At 37.6% G+C, this 21,155-nt stretch overlaps 1 protein-coding gene across 3 annotated transcripts in view; it reads right to left on the bottom strand.

The window, feature by feature from the left end:
• The window catches only part of LOC150090805 (telomerase protein component 1-like), an 827,340-nt gene that overhangs the window by 25,639 nt on the left and 780,546 nt on the right, over nucleotides 1-21,155 (bottom strand). For all 3 annotated transcript variants that reach the window (XM_090372947.1, XM_090372938.1, XM_090372956.1), the window contains exon 50: nucleotides 14,431-14,523. In XM_090372947.1, coding sequence (XP_090229073.1) covers nucleotides 14,431-14,523 — 93 coding nt within the window. The remainder of the gene's footprint in view (nucleotides 1-14,430; nucleotides 14,524-21,155) is intronic.

Genomic DNA, 21,155 nt, shown 5'->3' on the forward strand with positions numbered 1-21,155 from the left:
GTCCTGCCCAAGACCATTTTAGTTCTTTAGTTTTGATAAGAATGTCCTTTACTTGAGTTTGCTGCCTGATCCATTTGGTTCTCTTCTTATCTAACAGTCTGATTCCCAATATAATTTGTTCCATTCTTCGCTGTGTAGTTCTCAGCTTCTCTTCCATTCTTTTGGTGAGTGCCCAAGTTTCACTTCCATAAGTCATGGTGGGGAGTATACATAGGTTCATTATTTTACGTTTCAGACAAACTGGGATATTGCTCTTTAGTATGTGACTATATTTCCTGAATGCTATCCATCCAAAATTTATTCTTCTCTTGACTTCCAGCCATTTATCATTATTGCAGCTAATAACTTGTCCCAAATAAGTATATGACCCCACCTTTTCAATTACTGCTCCTTCAATCATTATGTCCCTTTTTGTGGCATACTTGTTCATCATTACTTTTGTTTTAACTATATTCATCTTTAGTCCAAAATCCTTACTAACTGTGCATAACTGATTAAGATTTTCCTCTAATTCTTTGGGATCATGGCTTATGACCACAATTTCATCTGCAAATCGTAAATGGTTTAGGTACTCTCCATTCACATTGACTCCTTTCTGCGACCAGTCTAATCTTCTGAAAGCTTCCTCAAGGGCACTAGTAAACAGCTTCAGAGATATTGTCTCCTTGTCAACTCCTTTCTCGATTTTAAATTTCCTACTGTCTTTGTCTAGTCTAATAAAGGAGGTAGCGTTCTCATATATTTTCTTCAAAATCATAATATATGGGGTATCTATGCCTTGTCTTTCCAGTGCCCAAAACATTGCCTTACGCTGTATGGAGTCAAATGCCTTTTCATAATCCACAAATGCCAGGCATAATGGTGTTTTCTATTCATTTGCTTTCTCCATTAGCTGTGATATTACATGAAAGTGATACATAGTTGAGAATCCTATCCTAAAGCCAGCTTGCTCTTTCGGTTGATTCTCATCAAGTATTCTTTCTAATCTGTTAGTAATGACCCTTGTGAACAACTTGTAGATGTGGGATAACAAGCTAATTGGTCTATAATTTCCAATTTATCTCCTTTCTTATGCAGCAAAACTATGATTGCATTATACCACTTCTTAGGCATCACACCTTTTCTAATGCACTTTGTGAAGAGCCTTGCCAGTTTTTGTGTTATGTCTCTTCCTCCCAATTTTAACAACTCTACAGTAACTTCATCTTCCCCTGGGGCTTTCTGATTCTTCATTTTCTTCAATGCATGTTCTACCTCATTAGGAAGAATATCGGGTATGTCGTATGTGTTGCTAATTTGCGATCCATCTTCCCCACTGCTGGCATCATTCCCTCGCATCTTGTATAATTCTCTATAGTAATCTTCTGCTATTTGAATTATGCCTTCTCTGCTATTTATAAGTACACCATCGCTATTCTTCAGTTTCAGTATCATTTGTCTTTCTGTATTACTGCTCATGGCTGCTGATTTAAATCCTTTGTTTTCCCTTAATGCTTGTTCTACTTTTCTTGTGTTAAATCTTCTTATGTCCCCTTTGAGTCTCTTTCTAATGGCTTTGCATAACTCAGTATACTCAATTTTCTCCTTGTCATTGTTTAACTTTCTCTTCATTTGTCGCCTTCGGTTCATCATAATAAGTGTTTCTTGACTAATTTTTTTCTTCTTTGGATTTCTTTTTCCCTATAGGTTTCTTGGGCTTTATCACTTTCAGAAAGTTGTAATATTCCTCGTCGATATCTTGGTCCTGAGCAGTCTGCAGAAGCTCAAACTTGTTCTTAAGTTCCAGTACATATTGCCTTTTCTTGTCTTCTGTTATCTCAAAAACCTTTGTATAATTTACTCAAGTCAATTTTTTCCTTTCCTTTCCTTTCCTACATCTATATCAAGTTACAAAGGAATACAACATCCCTTTATCTACTTTATCTACAATACTGAAAAAAAAAACATTGAAGTGGGTGACACTGGAGCAGCGATAAAAAACAGAAAACGAATTTGTGTTGCAAGACATGAGGCGCTCGAAACAAATATTTTCGAGTAGTACCAACAAATGCGTGCATCCAATTTGCAAAATCAGGTCCGATTTTCCAAGAAAAGGCAAATTATCTAGCTCGGCAACATGGAATTTAGCGACTTCAAATGCAGCAGTGGCTGCCTCCAAAGATTTAGCAACAGGAATAATTTTGTTTCGTGAAAAGTTTCCGGCAAGTCTGGATTAATCGGCAAAGAAAAGGCTATAGACTGGTTGTGTTCTGTTGTTGTTATTTAGGAGCATTAGCAACTAAGGCCATATTGCTCCGGGGATATGCGGTGGTCATTCCCTGACCTTTCCGCATCCTCTGTATTTCATGGCTCACGGGCTCGAACCTCGGTCTAATCAAGAAGCATGTGCTACGCACTGCTGCTCCTGCCCACCTGGCTACGGAGGCGCCTTGTGTTCTGTATGGTCCATTCTTGAAAAATATCAAACAAAGGATTTAATCTTGATGAAACAGGTTTATTTTATAATTTGTTGCTAAATAAACATTTGCTGTTTGGGGAGAGTCTTGTCATGGTGGATTATTAAGTAAACAAAGACTAACTGTTCTGTTATGCTGCAATTCAGATGGCAGTACAAAACTATGCCTACTTGTAATTGGTAAGTTTTCCAAGCCAAGATGTTTTAAATAAGCTAACCAACTCTCCTTGTGATTATGAGGACAATAGAAGTGCTTGGCTTACAGTCAAAATTTTTCAGTCTTGGTTATCAAAAGTGGACAGAAGAATGGCTTCAGAAAAAAGGAGCGTTTTTATGATTCTATATCGTTGTACAGCACATTCTGTTGAGACACTTAAGTTGACATATATACAGCTGTTGTTTTTATCTCCAAATACCCCCAGTTTTATGCAGCCACTGGATCAAGCCATTATTTATAAACTCAAGAGAGCATATAGAGCCCGCCTGATAAGGTACTTGATCTGCAACATAGAAGGAGGGAACAATTTGCAGCCAAATTGGAATGTCTTGGATGCTATACATAATCTTGTTATTGCTTGGGACAGTATTGCATAAAGTGTAATAATCAACTGTCTCAGAAAGAGTGGCTTTGGAGAGATTATTATTGAAAAACATGGTCAGCAGATGAATGTGATAGTAAAATTGAGGAATGGAGTAATTTGAAGGAGCAAATGGATTTTGTTTGTTGGTGTTTGCAACTCCATCATCCAACTTCACAAACTCCTCAAATGAATTTGAGGAGTTTGTGAGCTGAAACACCAGATGAGCTGCTGGAAACCAAGCAAATTGATGATGTTTTTGTTAACAGCAGCAGTGAAAGTGAAGAAGCACACACACTGCCATCTAAAAAAGATGCCCAAAATGCATTCAGCATAATAGAGAATGTGCTGGCCTATAGTAATGTTAATAAGGAAACAACTATTGCATTTGATAATGTTTGTGCTGTAGTTAAAAATGCATATAGGACAAAACTGTGCAAACAACATTGGATTCTTTCTTTAACCCCTTCATAGATTATCGCGAGATATCTCGTTTTTAGTTTTAAACGCTATTTGGAACTACACGAAATATCTTGGGATAAAATAATACCTGAACCAAACAATAATACCTCCAAATTTAGGATTGAAACATATTTTCTCGGGCATTTATCTGGCTAATGCAAAATTAATCCCAAGATAAATCCCAAGATTTCTCGGGATTTTCTTACGTCTGGCTTTCATTTTACTTACTTATTGTACAGCAATGTCAGAACAGTAGCGTGCGTTCCTATGTGTCGCCAGTAAGCAAAATAAAATTTGCCATCCTAAATGTTGAATACTGATAAGCGTTAACCAATTAGAAAACTATATCGAAAAATATTTCGGCACCCTCTTGAACTGCTGCCCGTAAGCGACGCTTACCTTGCCTATCCACTTGCCAGAATGTAGTTAGTTGACAATTACTGCTTGTGCGTTCCACTTGATTTTTTAAATTTATTTATATAATGAGTAGCAATGAGTGTTTTTCTCAAAGCACTAATTTATTAAAAAAATCTGTATAATCTTTTGGCATACACAAGTTAACTTGGGATAGCTCAAATGGGTTAATTACTCCCATGTATTTTCTACTAAAAAATTTATAAAAAACACAGAAAATATACAATGAGTATTTGCATGACGCATACTTTTAATCTGTAAAATAAAAAAAAAGTTGATCCGTTATGGCATTTTTCAGGAAAAAAATGTTCTGGGAAGGGGTTAAATTAGATTAATTTATTAAAAAGTTAATGGTTTGTATGTCTCATTTTATATTAAGATTTTAATTCTTTTTACTGTTATACTAAAATATTGTGTATATCAAAATATATACAGTAAAGTTTTTTAATTTCCATTAATTGCTTTTTTTATTAGTTTATCTTACAAATAAAATAAAATCTTTAAAAAATGTTATTCCTATTACTGTATTGTTAGGCAAGGCTTTTGCTTTTATTATATTTTATTTTATTAATTTAAATTAATTTATTTTTTCATGTATTTTTGATATTATTATTCTTAGATATATAGTATGTATCAAAAAAAAAAAAAAAAACGGTAAGATTTTGACACTTTTGGGGGGACTTCGTTACTACACACCTTATTATTACAAAACGTTAAAATTTAAGTCCCTTGAACTTTGTATTAACGAGATTCAACTGTATATACAGGGTGATTCACTACCAGTGCGACAAACTTGCAGGAGGTGTAGGGGGCACAAAGATGGATCGGAATCACATAGCATTGCAGGGTCCGAAATGCCTTCGTCATGCAGTAGAGTACGTTGAACGCGTGAACAGCGATCCCGCTGGAAGTCAGCATTTGCGAACCGTTTCTGTTGAAGAAACCAAGTAGCAAAAGTCCTCCGGAGTGGATAATCCGCAGGCTCCAATGATTGGATGCGTTGCAGATGGTATGAACTCATTTGGTTTGTTGACAGTATCCTCCATACAGTGGATTGGGAAATACCCAATCGTTGGCCTATCGCTCAAGTACTCGTACTCGGATTGCCTTCTGCAAGACGTAGAACATTCTCCTCATTGTCTGGCGTCCTCGTCGTTCGCTCTCGATTCATGGTACCTCTCGTGAAACAACCAGTCTCATGTAACCTTCTGTGCACACGTGCGAAAATCGTATGGTGAGGAGCACACCTGTGCAGGAAACGTTCCTGGTACAAGCGCAGAGCGGTGCGCCCGTTACAGTCCGCAGTTCCATACGCGAGGTGCATGTCGGCCAGTTCAACGTTTGAAACTCGTCCATCCTACTGCCTCGGGAACCAGTTCGCAAATGCTGACTTCCAGCGGGATCGCTGTTCACGCGACCTTCCGTTCAACGTCCTCTACCGCAGGACGAAGGCATTTCAGACCCTGCAATGCTATGTGATTCCGATTCGTCTTTGTGCCCCCTACACCTCCTGCAAGTTTGTCACACTGGTAGTGAATCACCCTGTATACGAAAACCCCAAACAAAAGGTACTGGAACCTGTAGTACTTAGTACTGTGCATGGGTCGAAGGTTGAGAATTGGCAGATTGAATTTATGTAGATTATAATTTTCTGGAAATACGTGTGAAGGGAGGTTGTTCCAGAAAATGGAAGTTAAAAGAATAAACGAGAAAGAAGAAACACTGGTTCTGTGAGTTTGAAGTTGGATAGTAAAAGGATGCTGACTGGTTTGAAAGAGAAGAGTGGGAATTATAGAAGTCAATTCAGAAGATAAGTGCCCATGGAAGTATCTATAGGAAAGGCATGCAGCAGAAACAGAATGCTTATGAGATAGAGTGGAGAGACTTTGTAAGAGATGGATTATTAATTAACCAAACTGCCCTCTTTTGAATGGAGCCTAGAAGCCTGAGAGGGGTTATGGGGTGGTAGTAGTAGGATTTTAGGAACATTGGCGACTAAGGCCATATTGCTCCATATATATTGTTGTGTGTTCTGAGGTTGATTTTCTGTTTTACTGGACGAAAAACCTGTATTTCCAGGAGAAAAAACAGTGTTATCCTCCTAAGACAAACTAATTCAAACTAGCCATGTTGTGAAAAAAGGCCGTAAAAATTTCTCCTGTCATTGACGGGACTTAAACTAAAGTCTTTTTCACCCAGTGTGGGTAGGACGGCAATTCTACCAACTGTGCTACCCATGAGGGCAGAGTTATGGGGGCACAGCCCCAGATGTGTGAATAATATTCCATGGTAAAGTAGATTTGGGATTTGTACAGAGTGAGTAGGTGTTTATAAGAAAAGTAATGACAAGAGTAAAAGAGAAAACACAGTTTTTTAGATGTAGAGGAAACAATATTTATGACATGCTTGCTTTTATGCTAAGAGAAGTTAAAAGTCAGGGTAATCTCTAATAGATATATGTGATCTTTTCTAGAATCTGAGTGTCATCAAAGATAAACATAGGAGCAGAAGAAACCTTTATGCATGATATAAGACAGGATTGAGTTTTAGAAGGATTGAAATTTACTAAATTGGCTTTGCCCCACTGGAGATCAGCATTTAAGGAATTGGTAGAGGATATTTGAGAAGCTGAAGCTGTTTGTACAGGGCAACGTTCCTCAAACTGGAAGGGGGAATGCAATGTGCTATCATCAGCAAACTACGGATAGGATTTCTGGTTAATGGAAGGTCATTAATATACAAGAAGAAAAGAGTGGGAGAAAGCACTGAACCTTGGGGTTTGTTATGTTTGTTTGTTATTTGATTTTTAAGAGCATTAGCAACTAAGGCCATATTGCTCCGGGATATGCGGTTGTTATTCCCTGACCTTTCCGCATCCTCTGTATTTGGTGGTCACGGGCTCAGGTCTAATCAAGAAGCGTGTGCTATGCACTGCTGCTCCTGCCCACCCAGCTACGGAGGCGCCTCACTGAACCTTGGGGAACACCATCATTAGTGGAGAAGTTAGAAGACAGAGAGCATCTACCATAACCAACAGTGAGCAGTCAGAGAGAAAACTGGATACCCAATTAAAAATAGTTGGCAAACCATAAGATGGAAGCTTATTTAGAAGGCCTTTATGCCAAACATGATCAAAGCCTTTGAAATTCCAAGAGCAGATGCTTGAGTTTCACCAAACTTTGCCATTGGTGAAACATTGAATTTGTCCATAGATGGGTAGCATAAGCCAGTAGGTCAGCAGTGGATCACCAGTTGATTGACACTATACTGGTGATCACTGACCAGATGGAAAGTTTCCATGGATAATTTAGAATTTGGCAGTTAACAAATTTCTCCATTATTGTAGGAGGGATAAAAGTAAGCAATGGGATGATAATTGTAGGAAGGATTTATCATCCCTTTCAGGAACTTGCTGGATATGAGCAAATTTCCAAACAGATGGGAAAACACCAGTGGAATAAGAAAGTGTAAAAAGGTAACACATAACAGAAGCAAGCTCAGGAACACGTGGAGAAATATCATCAAGATCTGGCACTTTCTTGGAACCAAGACTGTTTAATACTTCTGACATCTTTTTGATGGAAGACCACAGGCAGCATAGTTGGGAATTGTAGGAGGTGGTTTACCAAAATGTAAACAGTACAAGAGTTAAGAAAAGTCGATGATAGCATATTGGCTTTATCTTTAGCTGAGGTGGCAGGAGATCAGAATGCTTGACTACTATTTGGAGAAGAGGCAAGCTTTCTACTCTTAACCTGTTAAAAATCTAGTTTGTACTGGCTAATAACTGCTTTTTAATTGTTGTCAGCTTTGGTGTAGGCAGAAAACGAATCTGGAGATTTGGATGCAAGCCAATTGTGATATGCAACATTCTTATCTTGAACAGCCTGAGCACATTTATTGGAAAACAAAGGTTTAGATAAAGGACGAGATTTTAAGGTGGAGTGTGGAATAAAGGATGTAATCCCTACATGAAAAATTTCAATGACATGATCTGAGCAAACATCAACATCAGAAGAGTTAAAGAAGTAATCCAACCAAGGGAAAGAAGAATAGAAATCTTGCAGATTGTCCCATTTTGCACTCCTGTAATGCCAAACAACATGATATTGAGAAAAAGGCAGTTACATTGGACTGTTTGTGAGTGAGAAAAAGATGAAATTGTTGACTGTGTGGTTAAGACTGTCTGGTATTCTGGTAGGTAAATGAACAATCTGTACAAGGTCATTAATAATTGAAAAAGCCCCAGCATCTTGATCAACTGGGTCCATGTGAATAGAAAATGGAAGCCAGCTGGAGTTGTGAACATTAAAATCACCAAGGAAAATTACCTCATTCTTAGCAAAGTTGACCTGGAGAAAGTCAAGTTTCAAAGAGGGCAAGTCAAAGGTTTCTAAGTCATTATTCGAGATAGGAGACCAATAGAAGTAACAGATGAATTTGACAGAATGTGGTAGAGATTTTAAGCCAGAAAAGATCGAAACGACAAGATTCCAATTTCTCTGACAGGGAATATCAAAGTGGACACATGCATAAGTACCACCTTTAAAATGAAAGGAATCATACAGAAAATAATTAGGATAGCAGATATGTGTAGTGGTTGAATCAACTGATAATTGGGATTCTGTCAGAAAAAGTAAGTGGGGGCTTGGCAGACTAAGTGGAAATGGACATCATTGAGATTTGAAATGAGACCATGTATATTTGTGAAATGAATAGGAACTGTTTGAGAGGTTTAGATCTTTTCATAGATAAGTTATATTAGTTTGACTATTCACAATGTATTCAGTAGTAAGAAAAGATGGGAGGACATGTTTGAAGTAATGAAATTTTTGGATTATGGTGTGCATATGGCAAGAATATACCCAGCTCCTTGATGTAATGTGTATTCGACAATGTCCCCTGCACATACACACTACTTGGATTCCCAACAGTCACTATCTGTCAGAGAAAAGGCAGTAAGATTAAACACTAGCTAATCCAGATGCCATCTAGAGAGTTACCAGCAGATTCAGTTTGGTGGATTATCTAGCAGCCAGCCTGTGAACATGGTTTTAGAGATGTATCCTCAAATTGTAAGGAAGATTGGATGGATCTCTTCATGATGCCCATCATAACCTCAAAACACATCAATCACACTGCATGATGGAAGAGATAGGAGGTTACTGGAGCTCTGCTCTGGAGAGTAAACATGGATTTCACCACTTCAAGCCTCCAATAAGCAAAGTGGTGGTATTGCACTGGTTGATGAGAGTCATCTATCACCTAGTAAATGCCTGGTAATACAGAGGGGACAGCTTTCTTCTGTGTGGATGCCAAAACTTGACTACTTGTTATGCTGGTTCACACTTGGGTGGTCCCCTCCAGTATACTAGGTGCCATATTTCAGGACATGCACATGGGGATTATACCTAGGGTTACCAACAGTCCCACCTTAGTGAAGGTGCAAGCAGAGGATTTGGTTGTCACAGAATGACATGACTTCACTGAAATTTGGTCCACTTTCCCAGCTAGCAAGCTCAGCATGCTGTAACTAAGAAAATGTCTGTGACAACCTCGGTCAGCTTAGAGGCTGTTCAGCTATTCATGTGACAAGACTGTAAGTAGTAGTAGTAGTAGAGGCATGTGATGCAAGAAAGCAAGCTTATGTAGCATAAGCCAAAAAAAAAAAAAAAAAAAAAACCCCATTTCACACATCCATTCCCTCTAAATGTTTATTCAGTTCCTCTTTGAATTTATTTAAGCTATCAACTTCCATAATTGCAGATAGAAGTTTGTTTCAGCAATCAACTACCCGCTGGCTAGAGGCAATTTCTGCACATCTATCTATAATTGTCTTTCCTCAATTTGAATTCATGCCCCCTCAGGTTCGTAATCTGAGCAAGAGGAAGAATTCCATCAGAATGAGCCTGCTCAGCCCATTCAAGGCCTTATACACCTCAATCAGATCACCTTGCAGGAGGCACCTCCATAGCCAGGTGGGCAGGAGCAACAGTGCGTAGCACATGCTTCTTGATTAGACCGGGGTTCGAGCCTGTGACCACCAAATACGGAGGGTGCGGAAAGGTCAGGGAATGGCCACCGCATATCCGCGGAGCAATATGGCCTTAGTTGCTAATGCTCCTAAAAACCAAACAACAACACCTTGCAGGTGTGTAGTCTCTATATGCTGCTATTTGCAGAACTTAATCCTTTCTTGGTGAGATCACCCTTTCATACCCTCACCAATATTTCAGTCAAACCATTGATATCAAGTGCTTTTAGATTATTTCTAGAAGTTTAAGAAATCAAATAATTTTGATATATACGTGGATTTCAGGAAAGCTTTTGATATTGTTGCACATAAAAGACTGTTGGAGAAATTGACGTTACTGCTATGGATTAAAGGAGGATTGAGTGGGAGAAGACAGAGAGAGGTTATTAATGGACACTGCTCTTCGGGAATGTTATTAGTGGAGGCCCACAGGGTTTGGGCTGGTTCCCATTGTTGTTTTCTGTATTTATTAATGATACTGATGAGGATATATCAGGCTTAATATCTAAGTTTGCAGGTGATAAAGGTTGGCAGGGCTATTAATCACAGTAATGAAGGTATGTTGCTGCAACAAGATCTAGAAAAATTAGGCAGAGGGGGTCAAGAAATGGAATTTGAAGTTTAACATTGACAAATGCAAGGAATATCAAGAACCGCATATGAGTAGCAGTAATTCCAGAGTAATGTATCAACTGTGTGTACTACATTCAGGGTATGGAAAATGAAAAGGACCTGGGGTAAATGTGTAGTCTGATATGAAGTTCTTGAGCAGTGTAGACAGGCTGCTATGCTAGGACAGCTCATGGGGTTTTGTCAATGATATAGAGGAATTTTTCTAGCATAGATAAGGAGGTGATAATCCTATTGTATATGGCAATGATAAGGCCACATCTTGAGTACTGCATACAGATCTGGAAGCCTCATTTTAGGAAGAATGTAGAACTGCTGGAATGGGTACAGAGAAGGGCAGCAAGATTGGTGAGTGGAACAAAGTGGTGATCTTATCAAGAAAGACTTCAATTCTGAAAATTGCAGCATCTGGAGAGTAGGCACCTGCAAGGTGATCTGATTGAGGTGTTTTAAGGTTGTAGGATAGATGTGCATAAGTTTGCCTTCAGCTAATGGGTGGTTGATTGCTGTAACAAGCTTCCATTTATTGTTGTGGAAGTGGATAGTTTGAATAAATTCAAGGAAGAACTAGGCAAACTATTGGAGGGGATGGATAGGTGAAATGGAAATTTTTTTTTTGGCTGATGCTGCATAAGCTTTCTTTCTTGCATCATTTGTCACTATTAATACTAATAGTCCTTCTAGATTGAAACAGCTCCACTTTAAATCAACCCTTTCCTTAATTGTCCCATAGAGTCTAAAAATATCCCCCAAGTGGTCATTTAAGCATAAAACTATGAGGACCATTTGAGCAGTTACCATTTTTCCCAATTCAAGATTGGTTTGATTAAGAAAAGAGTAGTCTCCTTTGGGAATATAATAGGACTTTATATTTATTTGTTTAACTTTTTCAGCAGTATTTTTTTTTTTTTTTTTTTTTTTGTTAGTTGTTAGCGCATCGGCTTCTGGCCATAATGCACCTCCCAAGGTTTTTGCACTACTTGATCCAAGCCTGAGTCGGGATTCGAACCCGCGACCTTTGGGTTGCCAGGCAGGCACTTTACTTTCAGCAGTGTGTGAAGCTCTTGATTTGATTATCAGTTGTGATTCTTCATGCATTAAGAATCTGCAGATAAAGGAACCACTAGGTGGCAGTGATCACAGTGTGCTGAAGTGGGATTTACTCAAAGAGGTAACTACCATTAGGGGTAAAGGGAAGGGTTATTGCTTTCGTAAAGGCGACTACAATGGTCTGAGACAGTATTTAAATTCTGTACAGTGGGACCAACTGATGACGTTACCAACAGAAAATTCAAAATGGGAAGCAATCAAAGAAATTATCTTGGAAGCTATTAGGCTTTACATACCAACTAAGAAATATTGTTCAAGGTTTAGGCCTAAATGGATGTCAGATGAACTAATGAGACATATGGCAGAGAAGAAAAATGCATGGGATACATACAAATTAACACGTGACACAGCAGCCTATGATAGATACAAGTTGATCGGTAACCAAGTTACAAAGGAGGCTAGGCAGGAGAAGGCAGATTACGAGAAATCTTTGGCAAGGGATGTTAAGGAAAACAGCAAAGAGTTCTTTAGAGTTAAGCAAAGAGTTAAGGAAAACAGCAAAGAGAAGGGGATGAATCAGATTGGTCCACTTGTTATCGATGGGTCAGCTGTTGCGGATCCTGCTCAGGTAGCTAACAAACTAAATGAATATTTTGCATCAACATTCACACATGAGGAGTTATTCAGCGAGGGGAATGCCAGAGGTGTATTCAACTCTGGCAGTAAGCTAGAGAATCTTGTAATAACTGAGAGTAAAGTGGAGGAGAAACTGTTGAAGATAAACACAAGAAAGGCACCCGGGGTGGATGGGATCTATCCAGTTATATTAAAGGAGGCAGCAAAGGAAGTAAGCAAACCCTTAGCCATAATTATGAGAGCTTCCTTGGACTCAGGGGAGGTACCCATAGACTGGAAATGTGCAAATGTGACCCCAATTCACAAAGGAGGATCAAAGGCTGACACAAGTAATTATAGACCTGTGAGCTTAACTTCTGTTCCAGGAAAATTAATGGAGGCACTGGTTAAAGAAGCAGTGCAGGATCATCTAGACAAGACTTCAGTTATAGCTCGGACACAGCATGGTTTTGTTAAGGGGAAGTCTTGCCTGACCAATTTGATTGGATACTATGATGCAGTCACAAAAGAACTGGATGCAGGGAATAACTTTGATATTATATACTTGGATCTTAGAAAGGCTTTTGATACTGTTGCACATGGAAGACTGCTGCACAAATTGGAGCAGTGTGGCATTGGAGGCAAATTGCTGCTATGGATAAAGGGGTGGTTGAGGGGGAGAAGACAGAGAGTGGTAATCAATGGACACTGCTCATCGTGGAATAATGTTATTAGTGGAGTCCCTCAGGGTTCAGTGTTGGGTCCATTATTGTTTTCTATATTTATAAATGATACTGATGATGGTATATCAAGCTTAATGTCCACGTCTGCAGACGATACAAAGGTAGGCAGGGTTGTCAAGGACACTACTGACACTATGCTGCTGCAACAGGATCTGGAAAGGTTGAGCAGATGGGCTGAGAGGTAGCAAATGAAGTTTAACATTGACAAATGTAAAGTACTACATATGGGAAACAGCAACCCCAGAGCAACGTATCAACTCTGTGGTACTACACTGACAGTGGTAGAGAATGAAAGGGACCTGGGGGTGGTTGTGCAGGCAGATATGAAGTTCTCTGAGCAGTGCAGATGGGCTGCAAGAGTAGCTCATGGTGTACTGTCAATGATATATAGGAATTTTTCTAGCAGGGATAAGGAGGTGATTATTCCCTTGTATAAAGCAATGGTCAGGCCACACCTAGAGTACTGTATACAGGTCTGGAGGCCTCATTTGAAGAAGGATGTAGAGCTGCTGGAACGAGTACAGAGAAGGGCAACAAGATTAGTGAATGGAACAAAGGGGTTCTCTTACGAAGAAAGGCTTAAGTTTTGCAAATTACAGTGACTGGAGACTAGGCACCAGTGAGGTGATCTGATGTGTATAAAGCCTTGAATGGTTTGAGCATGCTCAATGCTGATGGGATTCTTCCTCGTGATCAGAATAATCAAGAGAGGGCATAAATTCAAATTGAGGAAAGACAGATGTAGGATAGACGTGCGGAAATTTGCCTTTAGCCAGCGGGTGGTTGGTTGGTGGAACAGACTGCCATCCCTTGTGGTGGAGGTTGATAGCCTAAATAAGTTTAAGGCTCAGCTGGACAGGTATTTTGAACAAACAGAGGGGTGAAGTGAAGTGGGTTTTTTTTTTTTTTTTTTTTTTTGGCTGATGCTGCATCAGCTTGCCTTCTTACATCAAATGCCTCTACTAATGCTAAAAGCTAAGTGAGTACATATGTGTATCTTTTTGTAACATTATATCAGTATGTACTACTATATCTTATCTTTGTTTCAAACTAATAACAGATTAGGTGGAAACACAGATAACACTATTTTTTTTCTAATTATGAAAACAGTTTTGAAAACTGGAAGAATTTGTAATTATTAGCCTTAGTTGTCTGATGTGGATCACGTATTTAAGAAATTATCTGGAATTCAGAACCAGAAGTTGATGAAACTGACTAAAGTGATAAATGTGGAGGAGGAGATTATTGTATCAAAAAAAAATAAATAAATAATAAATATTTTAAAGAAATGTTTTTTTTAACAATTTTAAAAAATATTCTAATTTGAATTTCATAGTAATTTCACTACAATATTGGGATAACAATGAAAATAGAGCAAATAAATATTTAAAAGCATTTATGTACAAAATTTTCATTTTTAAAACTCCAAAATTCCAAAAACAAACTTACTCCACAGAGTTGGTCCCTAGCGGAAAGTTTACTAACTCGAGGCCACACACATTTGGTGGACTCACTTCCTAAAGGGTTAGTATCTGGATACAACTGAAATTTAAATGAAATTCAGTATGCAGCTACTTTATCATAACACTTATTCATTATTCCTCGATTTGCTTTTTAAACAAAGTTAATGAATATACAAAACTATTAATGGTTATCATATCAAAGATGCATAGAAAACCATATAAATGTCTATGGGCATATTATATAGTATCAACTATCAAGTTACTGGACCTCCTTCTAATAACACTGAAAGTGATAGTTCATTGTTATTACCTATCCCAATCTACCCTGGATTGGACTTGGACTATCCCTGGAGGAATGTGGTGGCTAAAACCATGTTTGGCTTCCAGACCAAAATTCAGACTTTTTTTGACCCTTCTATCATGTGAGATGTCTTTTAATATTATAACAAATATCAACAGTGAGATCTAACATCCCTTAAGTTTTGAAATTAATTTAAACATACGATCTTCTGATCACTATCTGGTTTTCTAATGAAATCTTAATTGTACTAATTACTCTGGTTTTAAAGGTAGTATTTATATAAACACATATAAATCAAAATTACAAAAAGTAGGAGGACTCACTCATCCTCTCATGTTTTTGTGGCCAGCAGGATGTAAACTGCCTAGTAAATGCGATGGTTTTAATGCTCATAGAAGAATAAACTTTACCTCTGACATGATTGCCTTGATATTGCACTACTTTTAAACAAATGGAACTGCTGAAAGGTTTAATCTGCATTTACTTAAAACAGAGACCTTGCTATGACAGCTTATTTTGGGATTTACTGTCCTAAAGAGATTACAGGTTGAGTCTAGTGACAATTCTCTGACAAAACAGTGGCAATGAAGTTCATTGTGAGCTGCATGTTGTTGGAAAATGCCATGTACAGCTCATGAAGTTGAAATTTCAAAACTATAAAATAGTTATTGATATTTCTGTCTTTTCATTTAAATGCAATTTGTAGTGTACATACATGAAGTTTGTTTTGCTGTGAAGATTAAACCATTACATTTACTAATTCCTGCCACCAAACCACAAAAAAAAAAAAAAAAAACCCAACACGTGGGAGGGTGAGAAAGTCATCTTTTCACAGTAAATATGTTGCTTTAACAGTCTTTACTAAAGATTTATTTTTGACCCAATTTGGTTCAGAATCATTTTATTCTCCTTTTTGGTTATTTTGCTGTCCTTACTGATCCTTCTAATTCTACAAGTAATTTAAAATTTTCCTTCTTTCTATGAATATTGATTTTCTATAACCTAACTTCCAAAAATTACAACTATACAGACAAATAGAGTGGGCCAGTATATCAGCATCTTATAATGGGGGATTTTAACTTTCCAGATATTGGAAAGTTAACTTTCCAGATTTTAACTTGTGAATTGGTCACTCACACAGTAGCAAAACTTTTGTGGATTTACTGGATGAACGTTTTTAATATTGCATGTTATGCAATGAGAGAAACCAATACTCTTGATCTAATTCTCAACAGTAACTCCTCATGCAAAAATAATCTGCAGATAAAAGAACTACTAGGTTGCAGTGATCACAGTACATCGATGTGTGGTTTACTTGAAGATGTAACTACTTTCAAGGGCAAAGAGAAAGCCTTTTCTTTTTCTAAAGTTGACTATAGTGGTCTCAGTCAGTTAAATTCTATTAGGTGGAACCAACCGATGATGTTACCAACAGCAAATTATTCAAGGAAGTAAGTGTATAAGCTACTAAGCTACTTTTAATAACAACTAAGGAATACTGTTCATCTGACATCCATTTAAGTTCTTAAATGGATGTCAGATGAACTGATGAAAATAGTGGCAGAGAAGAAAAATGCATGGGATGATTATAAATTAGTAGGGGACACAGAAATCAGTAGATACAAACTACAATAAATTCACAAAAGAGGTTAGGCAAGCTAAGGTAGATTACCAGAAGTCTCTGGCCAAGAAAAGTAGCAGAGACTTCTTTATTTATGTAAACACTAGATGAAAAGTGATGAATCACATTTGTTCACTAGATATGAAGAGTGGAACTGTTGATGATCTAGCTCAGGTTGTTGCCAGACTGAATAAATATTTTTCATTTACACATGAGGAATTTTTTAGGGATGGGGATGCCAGAGGTTTATGACATTACAAGAAGCCAAAGAGAAATAAGGCACTTGGGAAGATGGGATCTAGAAAAGGCAACAAAAGAGGTAAGGAAACCTTTATACATAATTATGAGAGTATCCTTGGATATAGGCGGAGGTCCCTATGGATTGGAGAAGTGCAGATGTATCCCTAATTCACAAAGGTGAAGTCAGTAATTACAAGCCTGTAAGCATGACGTCTGTTCCAGGAAAAATAAAGGAGTCATTGGTTAAAGAAGTAATGTAGGACCATCTAAATAGGAATGCACTTATACAACAGTCACAGCATGGATTTGTTAAGGGAAAATCTTATATGACCAATCTGAATGACTGCTGCAAAAGAACTGGATGTAAAAAATAATTTTGACATCATATACAGCAACACCCCACATTGCACTGATAACTGGTACCGAAACTGTTCCATGTTATGTGAAACCGTGCTGATTGAGGTATAATTATAATGGGTTTTATTTGAATGCGTATCAGAGAAACAGTCTATAAAAAATTATAATAAATCTATAAACACTTCATAGCTAATTAAAAGGATTTGAAATAAAAAATATTGCAAAAATTTTATGAGAGATGAGAAAAAGCTTTATTGTTTATTTAGGTATTTCAGTAATGAAGTCTGGTGGAGTCTCTTTTTCTCGGCATACAAGTGTTTGTAGCATCGAATCCTATCTTGTAAAATTTGCTGTATCTTGATGCTACGTTCATTTGGATTTCCATTCATAATCACTTTGCAGGCCATGTCAAACCCTTGAAAAACTTTCTCCAATTCTGTTAAATTCTTCTGATGCCACTTCAGTGTTATCCACTTCAGAACTGTTTTCCTTTTCATATGCAGTTTGATCATCAATTTCAAGGAGAGTTGTATCATCTAAGTCATTTGCATATGAGTCAGTGCAGTCACATACATCGGCAGTGTCCAAACTTTTGAATCCCAAGTCTTTTCCAATCTTCCCAATGTCTTAAGCAATTGTTTGAACTTGCAATTCAAAACCAATGAAATCATTTGCCAAATGGGGAAAAACATGCTACCAAACAGAACAAAAGTTGTTGGCAGTGATTTCTAGCCAAGATGCAGATATATTTTCAATCACATTTAAAGGATAAAAAAATAAATTGTGAAATGAAAAGTTTGAAAAGCTATCACGTCATCTTGTCAGGATGGAATTAAGAATACTGAAAACTGTTGCACGTTGCCACTTACTGCCTGAGGGGAGCTATTGGCACGTGTGTGTGTGAGACAATAGAGTTGGCACCAGCATATATGTACGCATACCTAGGCTACGACAACACAGCATATATGTAGAATACATCTAGGCTATTGAATGAGTTTTAATATGTACAGTAAATTTTTGACTTAAACTTAGTTGAAAACCATGTTATAGTGAAACCCATGCTGTTTGAAGCCATGCTAAGCGAGGTATTGCTGTATTATATTTCAGAAAAGATTTTGATACCATTTCACACAAAAGACTGCTGTACAAACTGGAACAGTATGGCATTAAGATAACATACCCTTTATCTGTAGTTACTGTTATGTTTGTTTGTTTGTTATTTGGTTTTTAGGAGCATTAGCAACTAAGGCCATATTGCTCTGGGGATATGCGGTGGTCATTCCCTGACCTTTCCACATCCTCCGTATTTGGTGGTCACGGGCTCGAACCCCGGTCTAATCAAGAAGTGTGTGCTACACACTGCTGCTCCTGCCCACCTGGCTACAGAGGAGGCCAGTTACTGTTATGGATAAAGGGATGGTTAAATGGGAGAAGACAGTTGTTATCAATGAATATGGCCTTCTTGTATGAATTTTATTAGTGGAGTTTAGGGCCAAGTCCATTTTTGCTTTTAATATTTATTAATGATATTGATGAATGTATATCGGACGTAATGACTAACTTTGCAGATGATACAAAGGTTGGCAGGGTGGTTATTGACAATGATCAGGGTATGCTACTAGAATAAGATCTAGAAAAATTAGGGATCTGGCTGAGAAGTGGCAGTTGAAGTTTAACATTGACAAATGCAAGGTTCCACACATGGGTAGCTGTAAACCCAGATTAATCTACCAACCATGTGGTGCCTCCGTAGCCAGGTGGGAAGGAGCAGCAGTGTGTAACACATGCTTCTTGATTAGACCGGGGTTCGAGCCCGTCACCACCAAACACGGAGGATGCGGAAAGGTCAGGGAATGACCACCGCATTTCCCGGAGCAATATGGCCTTAGCTGCTAATGCTCCTAAAAATCAAAATAACAAACAAACAAACAAACCAACCATGTGATACCCCACTCAGGGGGTAGTAGAAAATGAAAAAGACCTGGTAATTTTGTGCCGTCAGATATGAAGTTCTCTGAATAGTGCAGATGGGCTGCTAGAACAGTTCAGGGGGATTTTTAATGGTACAAAGAGGGGTAAAGATGTGATTATCCTGTTATATAGTGACTCCACATCTTGGATACCACATACAGGTCTGGAAGCCTCAGTTTAACAAGGATGTGGATATGTTGTAAAGGATGCAGAAAGGAGTGATGAGATTAGTTAGGGGAACTAAGGGGTACTTTTACAAGAGAGACTTCAGTTCTCCAAATTTCAGTGTCTGAAAACTAGACACTTGTGAGGATCTCTGACTGAGGCTTTTAATGGAATTAAGTAAGCAAATGCTTCAGTACTGTTGCTAAAACAACACATGAGTGAGGGGGGAAAGGCATTTAAATTGAGAAAGGATGATTGCAGGATAGATGTGTAGGAATTTTCTTTCATCCAGCAAGGTTTGATTTCTAGCACAAATTTCCATTCAATCTGGTGTTGTGGAAATGGGCAGGTAGTTTCAATAAATTTAAGGAAGAATTACACAGATTATTAGGATGGACGGGCAGGCACCTCCGTAGCCAGGTGGGCAGGAGCAGTAGTGCATAGCACATGCTTCTTGATTAGACCGGGGTTCGAGCCCGTACCCACCAAATATGGAGGATGTGGTAGGTCAGGGAATGACCACCACATATTCCCAGCCCAGATAAAGGGTGAGGGTTGGCGTCAGGAAGGGCATCCGGCCGTAAAAATTGCATGCCAAAGCATTAAAAAAAAAAAAAACGCTGACCCCATATAATAATGGGAAAAGGTGAGGACAAAAAAAAAATTAGGATGGACAGGCAGATGATGTAGGAAGGTTTGTTTTTATGCTTGCATCATTTTTTACTACTAATACTAAAAGTGAAGTAACTTCCCATAGTAACTTTAATGTTCACGATTCTTTCTGGTTTCCTTTTCCAACAATATTGACTCAAAAAACACACACCAAGTTATGCAATGCCAAGGTATTTGTCATTATTACTGGCTTAAAAAAAACAATTTTAGTTGCTTACTGGTCCCTCAAAATATATGGTATACAACTGGCCTCTAGGTACCAAAACCAATAGTTGATTTTTTTTTTTTCAGTGGAGCCCTTTCTGTGCACCATTCTTAGTTTTGCATTATTTTGCATTAAACCAACATTAGATGAGATGATCATGACTTTTATTACATGTTTCCTTCAAGTTATTGTTTGAAATATCATGATCATGACTTCTGATTTCAGGACTAAAATTATTTTCACAGGAACTGAAGCTAACCTGTTAGCAACTGCCTTTTCCTTTAACGCCTACATGTTTGTACATGGCAATCTGTTTAAATCTAATAATAAACACACCCAAATCCTTTGGTTTTCCACCATAAAAATTTCTTATTCCAGATGACAACTCTTTATTTGTTCTTAAAAAGTATTTCATAGTTAAAAGAGAAGAGACAAAACAAGAGTGTTTTGTGTCACCTCATTATCTTCTTTTATTCTACTACTGTCTGTAAATTTGTCTATGTCCAGCACAGTTTTAAAAGAACATTTTTAAAACAAGATAAATCTTTGCTCTCCAATTACTGCCCTTATGTGATCCCATTCTTCTGTTTCAACATGATAAATAAATTTATTTTTATGTATATGGGGGAAGTACATTTCTATCCTTAAGCAGAAGAGGCATTGTTGCCATGGTTCAAGAATTAGCAAGGTGTAGGGGTTCATGAAAATAATAATAAGTTATTATTAATAATAAATATGGAAATAAAACTATATCAAATAATAATATAATAAAATATAATAACATATGATTATATTATATAACATATGTATTATCATTATTATATGTATTTTTATTTGTAAACCCCTCTGTTCAGATAGACTGGGATTGCTTGTATAAATTTTTTTTCTTGTGAATTTCTACACACACATATTTCTACACACACACACACATATATATATATATATACAGGAACTCCCCAACTTGCGTAATACTCGACTTACAGAAATTTGACTTTATGTAAGTTTTTGTCGGCTAGTGCAAACTTAAAAAAATCATGGAAACGTATTTTGCATCCTGTAGGAATATTGCGAAAATATCGTAATGTGAACCCAATAACACATTGTTTTTTTTTGGTAATTCGTTCCATGACCTTGTAAGTTGAAATTTTCGCAATATAATTAAGCTATTTATTTCTCTAA

The sequence above is a fragment of the Mastigoproctus giganteus genome, chromosome 1 (genome assembly GCF_048544385.1).
Source record: "Mastigoproctus giganteus isolate SK-2022 chromosome 1, ASM4854438v1, whole genome shotgun sequence".
Taxonomy (NCBI): domain Eukaryota; kingdom Metazoa; phylum Arthropoda; class Arachnida; order Uropygi; family Thelyphonidae; genus Mastigoproctus; species Mastigoproctus giganteus.